Raw genomic sequence first — 22,391 nt, forward strand, 5'->3', positions numbered from 1 at the left:
AACAACCACTTAGTGGGTACAGGTGTTCTTTGGGGTGATGAAAAGTTTTTGAAACTGGACAGTGGTTGCACAACATTATGAATGTACTGATGCCACTGAGTTGCTCAATTTTATGTTATGTGAATTTCCCCTCAAATTTTTTAAGGTACATTGCTAAAACAAAAACAAAAACAAAACCAAAACCAAGAACTACGTTAGTGGACTTTTATGTCAAGCTACTCCGAAGTCCTGCCTTTCATACGAGCATGCAGATGCTGAGGTATTGACCACCAAAGAGAGAAAACAAAACAAAACACATTAGCCCCAAGTGTATGGAGCTGCAAGAAATCGGAAGGAAACCACGGATCCCACTTCGGTGGTCCTTTTACTGGATACCTTGAGGGTGTCCTCCCAGGGGAAGGCAGGCCTCACCCTATCCATCCTTCCTCCTCTTTTCAGAGAAGGATACAATGCCTGGAGAGACACCTCCAAACCCACCGAGATCCTCACGAAGCTCTGCAAAGACAATAAACTGGATGGACCCTACTTTTGCCCTGGGAAAATACAGATAGGAAACCAGGTCTTTTCTGGAAAAACAGTCTTCACGGAGGAGGACACTGGTAACTCCCACAGTGTAGCCTGCTGATGTTGCTTTTCTTTTAAAAAGCCTGCTCCGGTGGTATTTCTGGCTGGGGACTGCAGTCATCTATTGTAAAGTAATTCATGCTCGTGGTAGAAAATCACTCCTAATCCTCAAATTCAGAAATAAGCATGCTGCATGCTGGTGTTATGATAATTCTTCTTTGTTCCTCGAACTGTTATTTATAATATTCCCTTTTAAGGCTGTGTCCTTTATTTACATTGTGTCCATTTTTTTTTTTTTTTTTTTTGGACAATGCTACCATGAACTTCCTCATACCTATTTTTGCACACTTCTGATATTTTTATAGCACGTATCACCTAAATAGGAGTGTTGCGTTGGAAGGTTAGGCAGTAACCTCAAAATAGATATTATATAAGGTAAATCACTGGACACGATCCAAATTACCCTCACACATACTATACCAGCAACTCTCTTACTTCGCTACCAAGAAGCAGATTTTCCGTATAACATACTGGGACATACCAGGAAGATCCCAGGGAGGCTTTCTTAAACTTTGGACGAGAAAAGAAAAGCCACGTTTACTTTAACGACGCAGAACAATTCTTGTAATGCCGTTCCAGACCATTTGATGCAAATCCATAGGTGCCAGGCTACATACCTGCAAAACCTAGGTTCAGAGCGTCCGATGCAGAGAACCCAATTAAGGACGTATTTCCGGATCTTTTCACACTGTTATGTTGATCCCACCACTTTGATGCCAACATTTCTTTTCACCTTGTTATTTTAGCTTCAGAAACCTCTTGAAGGTTTTTGCAGGCAGAGTACTTGACATTTGAATAGTGTGTTAATAACAGATGAATGAATTTTTGTTGAGAAAAATATTTTTTCACAATATACTCTATTAAAGCCAATTTCATTCCTTGGTCCATATTCTACATTTCACGATGAAACCATGTTTTTGCCCGTCAGAAATCTGAAAGGATGTTCATCAAATCTGTACTCGGCTGATTAAACTTTATGACAAAAGATTTAGTTCATTGATTATGTGTTCATTCCCATCAACTTTTACTGATTGTAATTATTGCTGTTATGGGATCTGCCTGTGTGTGTGGCCTTTTTCTAAAACCAAGCTCGACTTCCAGATGTCAAGTTAGGCCATTCTGAACTTTATCAAAACAATTTGATTTTTTTCCAACAATTTTTGTGTTATTTTTGCAAGTACTTTTTCTACCAGTAGTTTTTATTACGTATTGCCTTCTTTGATAAGGTGACATATCAGAGAACCTTTCCTATGAGCAGGTGTGTTGCTAGAAAGGAGCAACAATGAGGAAAGACAAGACCTCCATGAACACATATTGTGTGATTTCACCACCTTGTTCAGGGTCACCCTGATTCACCAGGCCCTCTCACACTATGGCATTAGCAAACAATCTTAAATCTCCAGGAAATATACCCTTTCCAGTGTCTTGAAGCCAAGCTTGTAGTTCATAGACTCTAGAGAAATCTGATTCAAGGGGCAAATGGAGCCCCGGACTCTGAGACCTTGACTGCTCTCTGGTCTTCTTCTCAACCCATCTCACTTCCCAGTCTCTAAACCTCCTGTCTCTTTCCCTTCCCTTCCCTTCACTCCACCCCTACCTCTTTCCATTCTCTTTTTGTCCTTGTTCTCTTTTGCTCTCTCCCTGTGCCTCAATATACTTATTTAACCTTTAAGGAAGAGTTTAAAAGTGCACCCGACAGCCCATCACTGTTCCATTGCAAGCACTTATAGCTGACAACTGTCTTTATTTCTTTTTCTTCCATGCAGATGAGACGGTGGAGTCTTACGAGCACCTGGCCCTCAGGGTTTTACATTCTTGGGAGGATATACCAGAGGTTGGGTGTAGGCTGGTTCCTGAGCACATAGAAACTCGGCCGCTGTACCACAAGGATAAGCCAGGAATGGAGCAGGTAGTGGCCAAGGCAGTTCTGGCCCCAGCTGGAGTGTTCACCCCCAAGGAATAGGGCTTCATCCCTAAAAGTTAATCTTATGTGCCCTAGAATAATGGTTCTCAGCCAGGGACAATTTTGCCTCCCTGCCCTAAACATTTAGCAATGTCTGGAAATATTTTTGGTTGTCTCATGTGGGTGGGGGTACTATTGGCATCTAGTGGGTAGGGGTCAGAGATGCAACTAGACATCCCATGCTGCACGGACGGCCTTCTGCAACAAAGAATTATTCAGCCCAAAATGTCAATAACGTTGAGGGTGAGAAGTTCTGCCCTAAAGCCAGAGTTGGATTTAGTGCTTTTTGCTTTTTTAATGGATTTGAGTTATCAAACTCTGGAAAGAATGCTGATATTTGAGAAGCCAAAAGACCTTGTCCAGAATCTATCAGTAACTTCACAGTTCACTAGTTTTCCCAGAGAAGCAATAGCTGGTGACTTATTTTGAAGAATTGGCAAGAGGAAGTGTGTGGAAAAAATAACCAGAGATCTGGGTTATGAGTGAGAAGGGAAGAGAAGATCAACTTTATTAAGAGCCTTCTTAATATGTACTTATCAACCATAGGTACATAATTAATATGTACTTATGTACTAAGCCCTTTACATAAAATCTCACCTAATTAGGATGACCATAGAATTGTTTATCCAAATGATGACCATTTTCAGAGTGAAAGAGGCCACCAGGGACACCACCAGGATTTTCCTAGACAAGTAGGGGCATGTGGACCACCTTACTCTTACTCCTTAATGCAGCCTCATGATGTACTTACTATGATCCTTACTTTTAAGATGAAGACATTGAGGTTCAGAGGGTTTAAGTAACTTGCTCAAAGTTAATCGGCAGCTAAGTAGTAGAGCTGGGGTTTTACCCAGGCAGTTTGAGTTATACTCCTGTCCCAGCCCTGGACTCCCTCACCGTGTCACTTGGTCAAAACATACAAGCTTGACTCTAATGGAGCAGGAACACCCACACTGCTATTTCAGTGGTGTTGGGGTGTAGCACTAGTGACAGCACGTGTGGGAGAGTGCCTTGAAAAGATAAGCTCTTATCACATGTAGAAGCCTATGATTGTTTCCTGAAATTTACTACCAGATATTTAAAATCTTTTGGTTACTGGTATCTTTCATTTTACTGTGTGGCTGTTTGGTTACAAGTGAACGTTGATATCTCTTTAGGATTGTAATCCTTCGTTAATTGGTCCTTCTCTTCCCAAATGCTCTTTGCTGACATTGTCCCTTCCCCAGGAAAGCTCTTGTCTTTTCTGGCCAAAGCCTCTCCTTCACCTAAATCCTACAAATCCTCCCTGCTCTGTTGGAAGCCAGCCTGCCTGCCTGCCTTCCTTCCTTCCTTCCTTCCTTCCTTCCTTCCTTCCTTCCTTCTTCTTTCCCTTCCTTCCTTCCTTCCTTCCTTCCTTCCTTCCTTCCTTCCTTCCTCCCTCCCTCCCTCCCTCCCTCCCTTCCTTCTTCTTTCCCTTCCTTCCTTCCTTCCTTCCTTCCTTCCTTCCTTCCTTCCTCCCTAACTTCCCTTCCTTCCTTCCCTTCTTTCCCTTCCTTTTTTCTTATAAAATCTCCCCTGACCATCCCAGTCCTTATTGGTCACTCACCTTCTTGCCTGAGCTGATGGAGTACTTAGAATGTATACAACAGAGCTGAGCATTGAATCCACTGCACCTTCTCCCCACATGGGCTCTCGGATCCCTTGCAACAGGGTAAATTCTGATGCATGGAGTCCAAAGCAAGGGATAGGAGGCCTTATTCTGCCACTAGTTAGCCACAGGATTCATATCATTTGACTTCCCTGAGTCTTAGTTGTTTTGTTTTAATGTGTAACACGGGCAGGTGGCAGGGTAAGCAGTAATGGAGATAATGATGTTAAGGCACATTGGAAACAATGAAGCATGATCCTTCTGACAGATAGTATTACCTTTTTAGTCCTTAGGAGTTTATAGAAAAAGCAGAGTCTCTGGAGTCAACAGACAAAGGTTGAATCCAGACTCTGCTACATATTGTCTGTGTAAGTGTGGGCAAGATGTTTTCTCATCTATCCCACTGAGGATATTGGGAGAATTGATGTAATGTTTATCAAATACACAGCACTGTGTCTACCCCATTGTAGGTGCTCAATAAGGGTTAGCTTATCCTTTACCTTCTTCTTAACATATGCTCTTATTCTTAACAGAAATGTAAGTTCTGTCTTTGTCAACAAATATTCTAAACATGTATAATATGAATAATATCCATATGACATGAAAAGATATGATATGACATATAGCTAATATCCATTTCTAGTAAAGGGATATGTTAAAACCATGAAGTCAGTTGCCCATGCAATACCCCCACCAGAGTTAAAGGAGATCTTTTCTTAAAAAGGGCCGCCTGCAGATGTGGGTGGACATGTTTCCCAAAGATATGCCTCAACCTGGACCTCCAGTTGACATTTCGCCAAGGCAACCGAAAGGGTAAGTCATCTGCAGCCCTACATTCAGGGGAAGAGACCATGGTAAAAGACTAAAAGACCATGACATTTGATCAATTACATTGATTCTTGCATTGTAACATCGGTTACATTGATCAGTTGGCACCTGATAATCACATCTCATTCCCATCTGGCCATTTACAGCAGGGGCAAGTGATAGTAATGGTAACAGTGGTGATGATTGAAATGGTGGCCCCTGTTTTACGTAGGGGCTACGGAGCTTCAATATTCTGCAACATTCTGAAAAACATCAGCTAATGGAAGGAATTTCTGCCCAGAGAACTTCATGTCCTTGGTGATTCAAGCTGGGACACTTGGTTTTGATGGAACCAAGACCTTAAGTGTTGATATTTTTGAACTTGGTAATGTTGAGGAAGCCTATAGACTCACAGGAATTCCAGAATCCCATAGACACCAGCTGGTTCAGCTTTCAAGGTCTTCAGCCTAATGCTGCCTTCCCTTATCCCAGGTATGAATTGAGGGTAATCATCTGGAACACTGAAGATGTCATTTTAGAGGATGAGAATATCTTCACAGGACAAAAGTCAAGTGATATTTATGTTAAAGGGTAAGGTCATCAACAAACTCCATGCCCCCTTTTCTTCCCCTCCTTCCTCCTTTAACCCCTAACTGAACCTATGCCTCCTGGAAGATACTCCTCCCACCTCCCATAGAAGGAGTTCATCTTACTCACCTTCTTAGATAAGGTCACTTCCTTTGTCAAATATTCTTTGGTCACTTTGCTAAGAATTATTATCTTCTAAAAATATTTTTGTGAGGAAATATTATATAAACAACTCTTTTCAGTTAAATGTTGGATACCTAAGCTTTTTGAGTGACATTCAAAATACCTTTACACCTGAAACAAGTAGAGAGATGTGGCACAAATGATGAGAGATTCAGTGTTAAGGACATTGTAAGACTAATACAGAAGCTAAAAGTCACACCTTACTCTTCGCTAGTTCTACCAAAAGGAAAGATGCCAACCTAGAACTCAGGAAACCACATTTTCCCCCTCTCCCTCCCTCCTTCCCTCCCTCTCTCTCTCTCACTCTCTCTCATATTGGCTATGACACAAACACCTTGGTAGGCTTCCTTTGAGCCCTTAATCATGGAGGGAAATGAGATGGTGAAGTGATTCAAACATGTCCCCTTAGATAAAACCCATCTCAGAAGTAGTGAACTCATCTCACCTCGTTTTGGTACCTCTTTGCCTTCTCCAGACAAGAAACGTTTTTCTTTATTGACTCCATTTCTAGTATGCCATTGAATCTTGCCCATTTTGCTTTACAAATAGTCACCAGCACTGTCCATTCTCCCCGTCTTCACCACACCACAACCATTTCCCTCCATCATTTCTTGCTGGGGCCACCGAAGTACCCATACCATGTGGCTTGGTCTCTCCGTATTCACTCTTGACTCTGATAATGTGTTCTCTATGTTGAACCATGGGTCATCTTTTCAAAGCATAACCTGATCAAGTCAACCCTATACTTTAGGCTCTTTAATGACGTTCTATTTTCTCTGGATAAAGATTTAGATCCCTAATATGTCCCAAAGTATCCTGTATGACTAGCCCCTCCTATCTCTACAGCCCCATCTTGTTTTCTGCTCTTTAGTGATGCCGAGCTTCTTTCCCTTGTTATATGCACATCTCTCAGTGGTGACTTCTGCCACCCCCTCCATCCCTCCGTCCCCTTCCCTCTATGGCTACAGCTCTATGAAGGCAAAGGCCATCTCTGTGTGCTCCCATCACTCCTCTAACAGCTAGCACACTCCTTGGCTCATAATGGATACCACATATAGATTGGCTGAGGGAGCACAATCTTTACCTAAATAATTGCATCCATACTCTGAGTGGCAGCGCTCCTCTGGGATGTGGAAGTTCTTTATCTTTCCCTGACTTGTGGGGAAGGGATGTCTGCTTTCAGAAAGCAAATGGTTTGGAATCATCAATTAGTTTGAATTCAAAGCACCTATTTGCCCAGTAATTCACCATGGATAAAGCACTAGGGGAAAATGTATTAATTGCAGCTTACTCTAAACTGAGGAGGGAGAGCAGATGACACTAAGAGGAGATAACATTATATATAATTTGGAGGACACAAAGCACTTTACAGCTATTACCTCATATAATTCTTCAGAGCAACCCTATGAACTAGGTGCTGTCATTGCTTCTACTTTCCAAATGAAATAGAGGCACAGAAGGGTTAGATAGCTTATCCATGGCTTTCCGGGTAGTAATGGCAGAGCCAGGATTAGAATTCAGGTGGGTGCAGACAGGCTTCTACCCTCTGTGCCACATTGATCCAGACCTCTGGGTTTTGGAGGCCCAGAACCAGAGAGGAGGGGGCCAATCATAGGCCTGATACCAGGGGTCTAAACCAGACCAATTAGAGAGGCCCCAGGGCAATGGGTGCAGAGGTGGTACCCTCACTAAGAGTGCCCAGAGGGAGAGGAAACTCAGATTACACTTTCCCTTCACATTTCCTGAGTTTTCCCTCTTTTAAAAAAAAAATTTTTTTTAACGTTTATTTATTTTTGAGACAGAGAGACAGAGCATGAACGGGGGAGGGTCTGAGAGAGAGGGAGACACAGAACCTGAAACAGGCTCCAGGCTCTGAGCTGTCAGCACAGAGCCGGATGCGGGGTTCGAACCCACGAACCGTGAGATCATGACCTGAGCCGAAGTCGGATGCTTAACCGACTGAGCCACCCAGGCGCCCCTTCCCTCTTTTTTTTAATGTTTATTTATTTGTTTTGAGAGAGAGAGAGAGGGAGGGGCAGAGAGAGAGAATCTCAAGCAGACTCCACCCTGTCAGCACAGAGCCCAATGTGGGGCTTGAACTCATGAACCATGAGATCATGACCTGAGCTGAAACCAAGAGTCAGCTTAACTGGCTGAGCCACCCAGGTGCCCCTGAGTTTTCCTTCTTTATTGCATGGGGCTTCAGGGCTATCCCAGAGCAATTGAAGACATTTCCCAAATCTAGCTTAGAATGAGAATCTTGTTTCTGTTTCAGACCCTTTGACTCCTATTTGTCTCTTTCAGATTCGATGGAAACTTCCATCTGAATCTAACTGTATCATCATTTGAAAACTATGAGCTGTGGCCACATTAAACTAGCTAAATCACTCTTGATTATACTGATGCCTGAATAATGGACTCAGAGTGTGTAATTCTTTTTCTGTGTTCGCTCAGGTGGATAAAGGGTTTGGAAGATGACAAGCAGGAGACAGACGTGCATTACAACTCCTTGACTGGCGAGGGGAACTTCAACTGGCGCTTCCTGTTTCCATTTCAGTACCTCCCAGCTGAGAAGCAAATGGTCATTACGAAGAGGGAGAACATCTTTTCCTTAGAGAAGATGGAGTGTAAGACACCAGCCGTGTTGGTGCTTCAGGTTTGGGATTTTGAAACACTGTCCTCAGATGACTTTCTGGGTAAGCCGGTGACTTCGTAAAGCTCAGATTAATGTTAAGGGTTTTGTCCCAGTTTGGGGAGAGTTCGGTCTGATTTAGCTACAAGGATAATTTCGGTGCAATTTATGATAGCAAAAAATTTAGAAACACTCCAAATAGCCAATCATAGGGGATTGGCTGAGTAAGTTACAGGACATCCTTATGGTGGAAGATTATTTATTTATTTATTTATTTATTTATTTAGCACAAGTGGAGGAGGGGGAGCGAGAGAGGGAGACACAGCATCTGAGGCAGGTTCCAGGCTCTGAGCTGTCAGCACAGAGCCCGATGTGGGGCTTAAACTCACAAACCGTGAGATCATGACCTGAGCTGAAGTCAGACGTTTAACTGCCTGAGCCACCCAGGTGTCCCAGAAGATACATTTCAATCAGATTTAAAATCATCTTTGCTCTACCACTAAGAAGCCTGCTAAATTTTGAGCTAGTTACTAGTCCCCTCTGTACCTCAGTTTTCTCCAGTTGTAAAATGGAGATGGTAATATTACATACCTCAGAGTGTGTTTAGAGCTGTACATGTGATAATATAATTTAAAAACTCATACATAATAAGCACCCAAAAAGTGATAATCCTGCAGCCATTAAAAATATTCATTTAGTGAGTTGGAAGTTATACAGGATGCACTAAGTGAACAAAGAGTGTAGAAAAAAATTCCCTTTCTGTAAAATATATGTTTATATGTATCAGAGACAGAGGTAATCAGGGACAGGCAAAGAAACAATGACTGTCATAGGATAAGAACTAACGAGAGCAGTGGTCAACTTTGGGGGGATGGCATTTTATGGAAAATTTTTCTATTAATTTTTTTTGCTTATGTGTGTGCTCTAAATGCTTATAATTAACAAATATTGTTTCTGTACTAGGGAAAGGTTATTTAAGAGAGAGAGAGAAAATACTCTCATGTCCTTATCTTCCCCTCTGTAATATTCACTCATCGCAAATACTTTGGGGGAGCCCACTAAGTCTTGGAGAGTAGCTACAGAGATGATAAGGCTTGGTCCCCCACCTGGAGGGGGTTAGTGGACTCAGAGGAAAGTGAGCTGGGGGAGGAGGTTCTTATAGGTGGATCCACACTAAGGCAGAGGAGAGCTCAGAGGATAGGCACGTAATCCCACACGTTCAGGGAGTAGATAAGATGCCCAGCAGCGATGACACCTGACACTGAGGCTTGAAAGTTATATATTGTAGCTCTGCCCCTGTCTACTACCTGCTACATTTGGTACATGTCTTGGTCATATTTGTATCCCCAAAACCTAGCACATGCTAGTGACCCCATGTGTACTGGTTGAATGACCAGTGAGTGAATGGATGGATGGATGAATGAATGAACGAACGGGTGGGTGAATAATTGGTGGTGATGGATTCTAAAGCCCTTCTGTAACTGTTAAGGGCATCTCTTCACAGGCTCCCTGGAAATGAACCTCAATAGCTTCCCCCGAGCCGCCAAGACTGCCAAAGCCTGCGATCTCGCCAAGTTTGAAAATGCAAGCGAGGAGAGCAAGATCTCCATATTCCAGCAAAAGCGTGTGCGGGGCTGGTGGCCTTTTGCTAAAAGCAAAGAACTCACAGTAAGTGGCAGCTGTAGGAGAGGGGGTTGGGAGGCAGACAGGGGACACCATGCTCTTTAAATGAGTCATTTTGTAAACTTCAATTGGAGTGCCTTGAAGTGGCACAGAGTGCTTTAGGGCAAAGGTTCCGCTGAGAAGCAAGAATTTTGAAAATTTTATAAATGCATTAAGCTTCTGTATTTCAGCATACTTGATTTAATAGCCATGTCAGGGTGGTTTTCTAACTTCTTGGCTTGAATGTATGCCCCTGGCATTATTTTTTTTCCCCAACGTTTCTTGAAATTATGCATGAAGTCTTGACTAATGTACAATTTTAATGGAATGACCTCATCCCTTCACCCTTAAATGCAGAGACTCCATTTTAAGAGTGATCCAGACTTTTAAAATTACCTTGAGAGGGTAGCAGCAGGGAGAGTCATTTCCCCTTTCCCTGCGTTGCCAGCCCAGTCTGGACTGTACATGGTGCAGGGGCTCAGCTCATTCACAAATATTGTGAAGGAAGTTCTTGCAGCCTTCTTGGTCTTCTGAAAGGGAGAGTGGATGACCCACTTGAGAAAAGGGACTGCATTGGTGGCCCCTTTCTGTGCTGCCTTCTCCTCCTGGAGAGAACACATTCTCCCCTCCTCTCCTGTACCTAGTGGCAAAAGCACACCTGGGTTGTATCCCTTGTGGCCACACTTGTTTTTCTCTTGCTGCTCTAGGGGCCCAGTGAGGATGAGGCAAGGATTGATTCCCTTTGCACCTGACTCAGTAAATGGCTGGTGCTGGCCTTACTCTGTGGCATCTAGTCTTATTGTGTTTTGGAGGAGGTTTTCTCTTCCTGCCATTCTCAGTTGAACCGCCTCTGATTGGTGAGGTTGGGTCAAGAGAATGAGGCTGTAGGCAGGCTCATTCTTCCCCCTCTGGCCAAGTACACGTTGAGGGTTTATTGCATGGCCACTTCTGTACTCTGTTCCAGGCCTCATGGCTTAGCACATTACAGATGTCCAGTCAATGAATTGATTGATGAATGGGTGAATTCAGAAATAGAGGAAGCATGGTCTCTATGTCCAGCCAGCTCGGAGTCTAGCGAGAGGGACGGATGCGTTAACAATCCCATCGTACATGAAGTAGTCAAAGCGTGTATGACCCAGGGAAGGAAAAGAGAGGAGGAAGGGAACCTGATTCTCTTTGAGGATGTCGAGGGTCAAGCAGAGCATCAGTTTTTCAAGAACAAAGGATGACGACAAGGTACTTTCTTGATGAAGAAGAGGGTAGATAACTACTTCAAGTAGAGGAACCATGAGGGGTGCAACATGGAGGCACCAAGTCTCCCCACATGGAAGGCTACCTGCCCACCAGTCAGAGTTGCCAGAGTGCGGTATGGGTTTGGGAAATGGGATTGCCAAGTCCCCAAATCCAAATTCGTGTGTTTTGACATAATTGCTGCTTCTATAAAATAATTGACAGTAATTATGTATGCATGATTACATAATGGCAGTCATTTATTCCACTTTTATAGCCCTTTAGAGTTTGCCAAGTATGTTCAGATCCCTTCTGTTATTTCATTTGACCCTAGTTGACTCTCTTTTAGTTTCTGTGTCACTTACTTCTTTCATTTCATGCAACACATATTTATTGAGCATCTATTAAGTGATAGGCCCTGGGAATAAAATATGAGTAATAACAGACATAGTCTCTGCCAGCATGGAGCTTACAGTCCAGCATCAAAGACTGACACACACAAATGCAGTCACTCACAGGCACACCAAGAAAGCAGATTCTTAACAAGGACCGGGGAGGAAACAACATGCTGAATTAAAGCATATCCACTGCAGGTATTCGCACTCCATATGGTGGTTGGAGGTCTTTCTGTGACTGTGAAACTTTTAGGTTGAGGTCTGAAGAAGGAAAAGTAGTAGTTTTCCGTCAGAAAAACACAGAAGGAAATGTGTTACCAAGTAGACACCACAGGCAGAGGCCCTGAGGTGAGAATAAGTTTGGTGAGAGGGAGAAACTAAAGTAAAACAAACCAACCCTCCTCCCTCCCCTGACCCCGCCATGAGCAGAGCATGGGGAGGAGTGTGGGTGCAGCAGAGGGGAGACCAGAGCCGGATCATGCAGACCACGACGCCATATTGAAAAGTTTGGGTTTTATTCTCAGAGCAATGGGAAGCCACTGAATGGTCAGGGAGGTGAGAGGATCCGAATGGCACAGGAAACACAAGTCTTCGCTGTTTATATGGACAGTGAGTGGGAGAGGGTCACAACTGGAGAAGGAGAAGAAGTAGGCAGAAATGTAGGAAGACAATGATAAAAATGTACCTGAAACATAAACCCGGAGAAGAGACGCTTTGGAGAAGGACAGTTGGGTTACTGTGTCAGATGCCCTTGAGTGGTCATATAAAAAGCAGAGAGTTGTCCATTGGATTTAGCAACCTGGAGGTCATGGCGACCTTTTGAAAGGGAGTGTTGTAAAGGCTCATAGCAGCACTCTTCACGATAGCCCAAGAGTGGAAATGTCCAAAGGTCCCTCAACTCATAAATGGATAAACAAAAGGTGATACAGCCATACAATGGAACATAATTCAGCCATAAAAAGGAAGAAAGTGCTGATTCGGCCTCCAACATGGATGGACCTGGAAAACATGCTCAGTGAAAGAAGGCAGTCCCGAAAAACCACATACAACATGATTCTATTTATGGGAACTGTCCAGAATAGGTAACCCATAGAAAGTAGATTGGTGGTTGCCAGGGGCTGAAGGGAAGGGGAATGCAGAGTGGCTGCTAACCGGCACAGATTTCTTTTGGGGGGTGATAAAAATGTTCTGGAATTAGTGCTGATGGCTGTACAGCTTTGTGATTATACTAAGATCTACTTTATTGTGCACTGCAAAAGGGTGAACTGTATGGCATGGGAATTATATCCCAATATATAAAAAGCAAGACCCGGGTCGCCTGGGTGGCTTAGTTGGTTGAGTGTCTGACTTTGGCTCAGGTCATGATCTCAGGGTTCATGAGTTTGAGCCCCGCATCGGGCTTGCTGCTTCAGATCCTCTGTCCCCCCCCCCCACCTTTCCCCTGCTTGCTGTCTGTCTCTCAAATAAATAAATAAAAGGTGGTGTTGGCAGAATGGTGAGGACTGACACAGGTTAGCACGCACTGTGGAGCGAGTGGGGATAAGCTAGTGGAGACAGCATGTGTAGACTCTGGAAGCCTTCATAATTCCACCTTCACTCCTACCCTCAAACTGCGCCAGCCACCCTCAGCGACTCTCGTTCCCCAGCCGCTCCCTGTTCGGTCCCATACCCTTGCTCTTGTGTCAGCTGGTGCTTCTGCCTCGAATGCCTTGGCTCCCTTCTTCTCGGGGAAAACTCCTCCTCCTTACGTATTTTGAGACTCCGTTGAGCAGTCACCTCCCTCTGGGAAGCCTCCCCGGTACCCTGGCTGGGAACAGGCTTGCCCACCTTCATGCTTCCAGAGCTCTGGTCACACAGATTTGCAATTGTCTGTATGTGTCACGGTTCCTCTGCCGGGAGTAACCTGAGCCCAGAGACTGTGCTTTCTCTTTTTGTTCCTTTTCAGAAGTTTTAGGGTCTAACGTGGTTTCTGGCGCATGGTACATGCTCAGTAAATTTTTACTGAATCAATCAATTCAGAAACAATTACAACACTGACCCAACAATCAAAGAGATTATATGATTTCCTTCTCTTTTTATTCAGCGTACTGAGCACATAGAAAGTGTTCAACAAATCCTCTTTGAGAATAAATACATCAGCACACATTACTTGTAAGGCTAAGTGTCACTGTAGAAACCAGAGGATAATGTGCCAAAGAAATAAGAGAAAAGAGAGGAAGGCTTTAATGGTGGGAGGTTCAGAGGATACAGATAGGTTGTTTGAGGACATATGGAGAATGGATGTAGGGGTGTTTAGGTTGTGAGAGTCTGTTTTTCTAGACTGCATTATTATGCAGCGGTTAAGACCAAAGATTGTAAAAACAGACAGCTTAGGTTTGAATCCTGTCCTCTCCTAACTAGCTGTGTGACATGAGGCAACTTACTTAATCTCTCTGTGCCTCAGCTTCCATATCTCTAAAGTGGGGATTCATAATATATACGTATCTCATGGGGTTTTAGCAGATAAATGAGTCCATATACATTAAGTGTTTAGAACCGTGAAAAGAAACGAAGACCTACTGAATGAGAACAGGCTCTTTATTTAGAGCTTTGCTATGACAAGAGTCAGCTACCATCATCCAGGTTTGATGGAGATTCCGAGACAGGGGAGTAGGGAAGCTTTCTGATGGAAAAAAGAGAAGGGTTCAGGTTTGCTCTGTTTGGAGGTGGTTGGCAGGCGGAGTAACTAGAAGCGGGGCATCCTGTGTGACCGGATAAGGGAGAATATTGAGGGGGGGCCCCAAAACTAGGGAATCAGCCTCAAACAGGCAACTTGGAGACGGACACCCACAGAAACTGGGTGGGAGGGGTGCTGTCCCCCTTGATGTGTAATTTTCAAAGAGATGGCTCCCAGGTCTTCGGGAAAGGCAGTTCCTGGGTGTTAAAGACAAAGAGCCTATCTAGTATTTAAGAGGATTTATACCCACTTCAAAGAGAGGTGAAAGGGCTTACAATTACAGTTTCTACAGTGATGCTCTTAGAAAAAGGAGAGGGAAATCTCTTCCTTTACTTTCCACAGGGAATGGTAAGCCTTTTATTTTTAATTTTTAATTTGGTTTTTTTAAATTTTAAAATTTTAACTTTTAAAATTAAAATTTTAATTTTTAAATTGGTTACACATCCTAAAGGGAAAATGAGAATTGACTTCATCCCCACCCACCCGGAAGCCCACAATCCCGGGTATAACCCAGTTGCCCCTCGTCCGCTGTCTCCCTAAAGGAACCAGTAACCACACGGAGGAAGCTAAACCAGTAGCCCCCTCCCTGTGTGGCAGGGAGCTGGACCAGCTGGGAGTAAAGTGGCGAAATGGAAAACCTCTGTTGGGGTCCACCACGTCCTGAGGTCCTTCCATCTCTGAGTCTCAGTTCCCACGTCTGTAAAAGGAGTGGGTTGAACTGGGTGCCTGCAAGGTGCCTTTCTAGCATGGACACCCTCTGCTTCTGAACTCCCCCCCCCCCCCCCCCCCCCTTCCTGAAGGCAGCAGTCAGGAGGTCACTGTTCCATTCCAGTCACCAGCTGCCCAGCAGGGATTTGCTTACAGCCCCTGCCACCTGTCAGGCTTATTTTTAAAGCTGCTTATCTGTACACTCAGGCAGTGTAATTTAGACATTTGGATCACAAAGCTCCTAGTGTGGAATTTGGCTGTCCTTATAGTAAGAAGAACATCTCCAGGTGGGATTTCCAAAGAATGGGTGCCCTTGGGACGAGGGGAATGTGTATTGAACAGGTGCTTCGTGAGACACATTGTACTGTTGCATTGTATGTGTTATCCTACTAAAAGCAACCTTTGAAGAAATCACTTCTTTAGAAGATGAAGATCAAGAAGTTTCTTTTACAGGTTAATCCTGTAAATTGACTACGAAATAGCCCAGCTAAGTCTCAAGAACACCAACAACTAAAACTAAAAGGATCCACATAAAGACAGATACCATATGTTTTCACTCTTATGTGGATCCTGAGAAACTTAACAGAAGACCATGGGGGAGGGGAAGGAAAAAAAAAAAAAGAGGTTAGAGAGGGAGGGAGCCAAAACATAAGAGACTCTTAAAAACTGAGAACAAACTGAGGGTTGATGGGGGGTGGGAGGCAGGGGAGGGTGGGTGATGGGCGTTGAGGAGGGCACCTGTTGGGATGAGCACTGGGTGTTGTATGGAAACCAATTTGACAATAGATTTCATATTTTAAAAAAATTAAAAGGGAGGTTTCTGTGTTTCTAGTTTAGCGTGAAAACAATTGTCAGTGGCTACGATAGCCACACGCTCATTCACTAGATGGTAAAGGTTCAACAATGAATAAGACAAATTCCTGGCATCCAGAAGTTCACAGCTTAGCCGAGGAGGTGGTAGACACACAGATCATCTAAATAGTATGTAACCAATTCAGATTCTCTAGGAGCAGAGTGGGTATTTTCATGTGAAGATTATTTTAAGACAGAGTAGGTAATATGCATTTATAGGAAATTTAAAAGACACAAGAATGTAGAAGGGAAGAAATAGTACCCACATGCACACAACCCAAAGAAAGCTATTGCCAATGTCTTGGTTATTCCCAATTTGTGTGGATTTTGGTCAATTTTACATAGTAGTGATCATTCCATATGAAAAATAGTGTCTTTGTGGGGGGGCTTGATGTCCTATTGAGCAGTCCCCTACATTGTATTATCAGTGTTATTATCAACTCTGTATTCTCAAAAGAGAAGTGCTCAAAATAGTTTAGTCTTTGTGTTTTTCTTCAACATTTATTCATTTAAAAAAGTGAAGCATGTGGAAACGTTGAAAGAATAGGACAGTGATCGACCATATATCCACCACCTAGATTCAACACTTGTTAATACTTCGCTGTACCGATTTTGTCTATATATGTGAGTATATAGTCTCGCCTTCTCTCCTCTCCACACACGCATGTACTTATTGGCTGAACCATTTGAGAGTAAATTGTAGACATTCCAACACTATACCTTGTTTTTTTTTTTTTCAACGTTTTTATTTATTTATGGGACAGACAGAGACAGAGCATGAACGGGGGAGGGGCAGAGAGAGAGGGAGACACAGAATCGGAAACAGGCTCCAGGCTCCGAGCCATCAGCCCAGAGCCCGACGCGGGGCTCGAACTCACAGACCGTGAGATCGTGACCTGGCTGAAGTCGGACGCTTAACCGACTGCGCCACCCAGGCGCCCCACACTATACCTTGTTAAAAAAGATATTCAAACAGATACATATAACGATCTAATTGGCTTTATTAAACAATTCATGAATAGGGTCGCGTCCATCTAGCAAGTAGGGGAACTCCCCCAACTTAAACAAAAGGAAGGTTTTTAAAGGCAAAGAGAGGGCATAAAGAAAGGAATTTATTGGCAGGAAATGCATTATTTGGGCAAGGTGCCCTCCTAAGAGGAACCAAAGGGGGTCTATCAATAAATTTCCAGATTGAAATTCCATATTAGCTGATTGAAGGTTAAATTCCTGGGTTGGGGAGGGGACTATAGTGAGGGACATATTAAGTCTTGATTTGTTGACATGGGTCTTAACCTGTGGGCCTGTGGTTTTCTTTTTAACAATTCCTGAATACATCAGCATGCATCGCCTAAGGATATGGTCATTCTTGTCCATAACCACAGTGCCATCATCACATATAAGAAATTAATAATGATTACCTAATCTGATATCTATACCGTATTCATTTTTCCAGCTATAAGGAGGATACCCTATTACCCTCAAAATGTATTTTATAGTTTTTTCTTTTTTCAAAACAGATCCAGTCATAATTCATGTGTTGCTTTGGTCTATTTTGTCTTAGAACAGTCTCCCACCATTTTTGTCCCCGTGACATTACCTATTTGATGAAAACAGGCCTGACTTGCCCCATTGTTTTCTCATGATGAAGCTTATCTTATTCTCTGACCCTACATTTCTTATGAACTAGAAGTTAGGTATAATGGCATTATCAGGTTCAGGTTAAACATTTTTGGTAATACTTAAGACCTGATACTGTTTATTTCATATTGAATCATGCCAGGAGGCACATGCCCTCAGATGGCCTCACTAGTGGTGATGCTGCGTTTGCTCACTTGGTCACGTTGGTAACCATGAGATCTCTTCATTGTAAAGGTACATTTTCCTCTTTGCAATTAGCAAGTAAGCAATGGGTGACACTTTAATACTGTGGGAAATTACTGTCCTGCCACCACCTTTCACCCAATGGTGATCTTGATTATTTCATTAGTGTTGCAAAATGATTTTTCTAATCCTTTCTTCCTTCTTTACCCATTCCTTCTTTCTTTCCTTCCTTCCTTTCATCCATCCATCCATCCATCCATCCATCCATCTCTATCTACCTGTCTGTCTGTCCTCTAGCTATCTAGGTATCCACCCACCCAGCCAGCCATCTATCAATATATCCCTATCATCTTTCTATGTGTCTAATTCTGTCATTCTTTTTCCACTTATTGGTAAGAATTCTGAGGAGAGCACTTGTTGGGATGAGCGCTGGGCATTGTATGTAAGCCAATTTGACAATAAATTATATTCATAAAAAAAGAATTCATCTGTTAAGAAGAGCTTTCTCTCAACAAATGGAGATAAATTATAGTCACCACCTCTTCGAGAAAAAAAAAAGACAGGATAAATGTTTAATTCTCTTCATCAATTACCACATTTTAGAGTCAAGGATTGGTTCAAAAGAAACCAAAAAATGAGATTTTTTTCCCCCTTGCATCTTTTTCCCCTGGTATCACTATGGACTTACGTATTTAAAAATATTTTTTCTAGTTCTGCAAAAGACCTAGAAATGAAATCACCGAGTAGTAAGAAGACTTCTAGCAATTGGATCCTGGTTTCTAAATACCCGTCTCTACTGACAGAACCAGGTATCTTTGGCTGACTCCAAGTCTAGGACAGATAGAACACAAGATGAGCCTGGGACATATCCTTGTGACAAATAGGACAGTTTGAACATCCAACAGAATAATGACTGTGCTTTGCATGTTAAGATTTTTCTGAGTTTTGAATTATTTTCTTAATTTATCTGCCCACAAATGGCATTTCTGGAGTATGATTATTTAAGGTAATATACACACACTTACATGGACGTTACATGTATGCATGCATACATGTGTGCATATACGTGTATGTATACATGTGTGTGTTCCTCTCCCTAAAGGACTTTGCCACACACATCCCCACCATTAAAGTATGAAAATGCTTTATCTCATACCAGTGAAAGTCGTGGTTTTAAAAAAATGTGTATTTATTTTGAAAAAAGAGTGCAAGTGTGGTGGGGGAGGGACAGAGAAAGAGGGAGGGAGGGAATCCCAAACAAGCTCCAGGCTCGGCACAGAGCCTGACGTGGGGCTCGATCTCATGACCATGAGATCATGACCTGAACTGAAATCAAGAGTCTGACCATTAACCCACTGAGCCACCCAGGTGCCCCAAGAGTCGTGCTTTAATAAGCAATCATTATTGGTGAAGAAGGCATGTCTGACCTAAAGGACCTCCCCCCCTCCTCCCAGGGCATCCACTCTCTGAGCTCGGTGAAATTTGAAGTCCATAAATAACACGCTCAGTACAACCAATCCAGTCTTTTCAGGACCTTTCCTTATCATTTTCTTCCATCCATAGATGTCATTAGGTTAACAGATAGTTCTCAAGCTGTCCATTTTTTTTCTAGCTCTGATTGAAAATTACATTTGGAGGCTATTATTAGCTTAAGACCTCTCCTTGGTGCTTGGTTGAATGTCAATAATTAAAATAAAACTGGGAACCCTGTGTGTGGAGAGATACGGAATGAGGAGTGGCATTTATCAGAATATGTCAGTAAACACTTTCTTCCTGCTGCCTGTGTGATATCAGAAAAAATGCTCTGTGACCACTCGAGCAGGGTGGGTAAGTGGGGGCAAGGCTCTTCGTGATAATAACCAATGACTTCTGTGCCTAGGGCAGAATTAATTTCATATTCTCTGCTTCAGTTTTCTTTGCATCTTTCCCTCTGTGGGAATCTGGATTTTCTCTGGGTGTTTTCTATGGGGGAGAAGATGTTTCCTGTCAAATTATGTGTTTCCATCCATGAAATAGTGTTGAAGGTAGCAACTATAATTTTTTAAGAGTTTACTATTTACCAGACACTAGGTTGAACACTCTATATGTGTTATTTCATTCATTTTTCAAAGCAAGTCTGTGGGTAACATCTCAGGACAGTGAGTTGGAAGCCCATAACTCACCCAAGGGAGCACAGCTAGCAAATGACAGAGCCGAGTGTCAAATGCCGATCTGTCTGTCCCAAATCCTATTTCACTCAGCTTTTACACTATGCTATGCTATGCTACACTGTAATAAGCCTTATGCTACCCAAGGTTATCCCTTAGATGGAAGCCAAAAACATGTTATAATGCCTGGGCCACGGCAGTGACGATGGAGCTTCTCTTGAACATTTCAAAAAAAGACACCTTTATTCAGTGTTATAAATAGCTTGTTTCTTTTCTTCCACAAAAAAGGGACTCTTGGACACATTAAATAGCAGAGGATACAATTTGGTGTCATAGCACCTTGGTGCACATCCTGGCTTTGTAACACAAGTTAGCAAACATCATCTTGGTTTCCTCAGGTATAGAATGGGAATAAAAATGTTGTCTACTTTGCCAGTTGTCAGAAGGTTTAAATGGAGTAATGTACTTGTGAAGCACCATGCAAGTTATACAGCACAGTGGCTGGCCTGATTATTAAACAGTGCACAACGAAGAGGCAGCTGTGACCCTCTTACCCTCTTACTCTGGTCCTAACTTATCCACGGTTGACTTTTGTCCTCTCTACCAAAATTCTGGAGCCCAGCAGTTGGCTAGCAACTCTTAAGCTGACTCTCAAATACAGAGGATTTGGATGAGGTTCCTAGCATATAAATATACTGCTCAGTAGAGCTTATTAGGTCACCTCTGAAAGACCTCTGGAAATAAGCCCTTTCTGCATATTGGAAACCTCTCTGCCATGAGTGGTAGGCTGGCCTCTTGGGTTTCTTCCAGCCGTCAAGCCTTGCAGGGGCTCCTGTCTTTCATGAAAACTAGAATTTGCATTAAAGCACATCTGGCCATTTGACAGGTATGGAATCTGAGGCCCAAGAAGACAAATGCCTTTAAGTGACAATTATGAAGCCATGAGCCAATCATCTTATGTTAGAGTTAGGAAAGTCCTTGTAAAACTCTGAGTCCAATTATCGGGCAAATCCATGAAGAAATTGGGAGGCAGCCTGCTCTCATGGAAAGAGCATGAGGTTTGGCATCATACAGACCTTGGTTCAAGTTCCAGTTGGTTGGCTTATTGACTGTGTGACTTTGGGAAAGTCATTTGATCTCCATCGCTTCATTTCTCCATCGATAAAAAGGAGACCTACTTTGCTTGTTGCTGAGATGGGTTGATGGATCAATTGAAAGGACATAGGCAAAGTGGGCATCCAATAAAGCATTGCAATCACAGTTCGAGTTATAGTATTATCACTCTACTGTTGATACAGGCAGAGTGGTGTGGGGTGACTAGAATGGACAGAAGCTTTATATTCCTTCTTCCTTGGTTTTCAAATGTTTCCTGAGTAGCTATGTGTGCAAGTCATTACCTATGGGGGTCAAGGTATGTCAACAGAAATGAGAGACTACATATACACATACTTTTAAGGAAAATTTCTGGATCATAGGACATGTAATGTGGTCTGAGTTGGGCCAGGGTTGTAGTCTAAAGAATGGATGAGACCACCTAGATTTGAACTCATGACTTCACTTGTAATAAGCCCATTGAATTTCTTGACTAATTCAGATATCCATGCCACTGCCTCTTCTCTGGGTTATCTTCTCTGGCTTCAACCCCACTCCAGATACAGTACTCCTCTCTAGTTTATCCCATGATTACATTTTTGTGGGTGCCAGCAACCATCCTGCTTGTTAAGGAGTCCTGATATTTTGGGGGTGAATAGGTAAGTTAACACAGGCCCATTGGTTCATCAGAACCTTAAATGTTTTTACTGGGATAGGAAATCAGGTTATGCCCCATCCATATGTAATTCCAAAAGACAAACTTTAATGACAAGCGTGGGTCTGAAATACTTCTATGATGTTCCAGTCCCCTACCAATTCTGTTACCTTGAATTTCAGTCCACAAAACCGAAGGAGAAGAGATAAGTTCTCCTTCACCAAGAACAGGAGCTCCAGGAGATCAAGGATCCTATTTTTCTTTAAAAAAAATTTTTTTAGCTTATTTATTTTTTGACAGAGAGAGAGAGAGCAAGGGAGGGTAGAGACAGAGGGAGAGAGAGAATTTCAAGCAGGTTCTGTACTGTCAGCACAGAGCCCAACACAGGGCTCAAACTCACGAATCATGAGATCATGACCTAAGCCAAAATCAAGAGTCGGATGCTTAGCTGACTGAGCCACCCAGGGGCCCCAAGGATCCTGTTTTTCTTAATCATTAAGTTCCCATTGTCTAGAACAGTGCCTGACATTCAGGGGGTTCCCAAAAGTAGTGAATGACTGAATGAACAAGAAAGAATGACCCTTCCCTTTTGCAGTGGTCCTGTCTCACCCTTTGATAACCCAAGACTTAGATCAGTGCCAGTAACTGGCACAGCACTCTGAAGAAGCACATGACAATTTTCAAACCAG

At 42.9% G+C, this 22,391-nt stretch overlaps 1 protein-coding gene across 1 annotated transcript in view; it reads left to right on the forward strand.

Annotated features, from left to right (window-relative positions):
- The window catches only part of FER1L6 (fer-1 like family member 6), a 121,777-nt gene that overhangs the window by 95,143 nt on the left and 4,243 nt on the right, over positions 1–22,391 (forward strand). The window contains exons 33-38 of the mRNA XM_040494368.1: positions 439–599; positions 2,391–2,533; positions 4,939–5,027; positions 5,514–5,612; positions 8,247–8,488; positions 9,929–10,092. Of these exons, the coding sequence (XP_040350302.1) occupies positions 439–599; positions 2,391–2,533; positions 4,939–5,027; positions 5,514–5,612; positions 8,247–8,488; positions 9,929–10,092 (898 nt within the window). The remainder of the gene's footprint in view (positions 1–438; positions 600–2,390; positions 2,534–4,938; positions 5,028–5,513; positions 5,613–8,246; positions 8,489–9,928; positions 10,093–22,391) is intronic.

Source organism: Herpailurus yagouaroundi, unplaced genomic scaffold, assembly GCF_014898765.1.
Source record: "Herpailurus yagouaroundi ecotype Mexico unplaced genomic scaffold, PumYag 186, whole genome shotgun sequence".
Taxonomy (NCBI): Eukaryota; Metazoa; Chordata; class Mammalia; order Carnivora; family Felidae; genus Herpailurus; species Herpailurus yagouaroundi.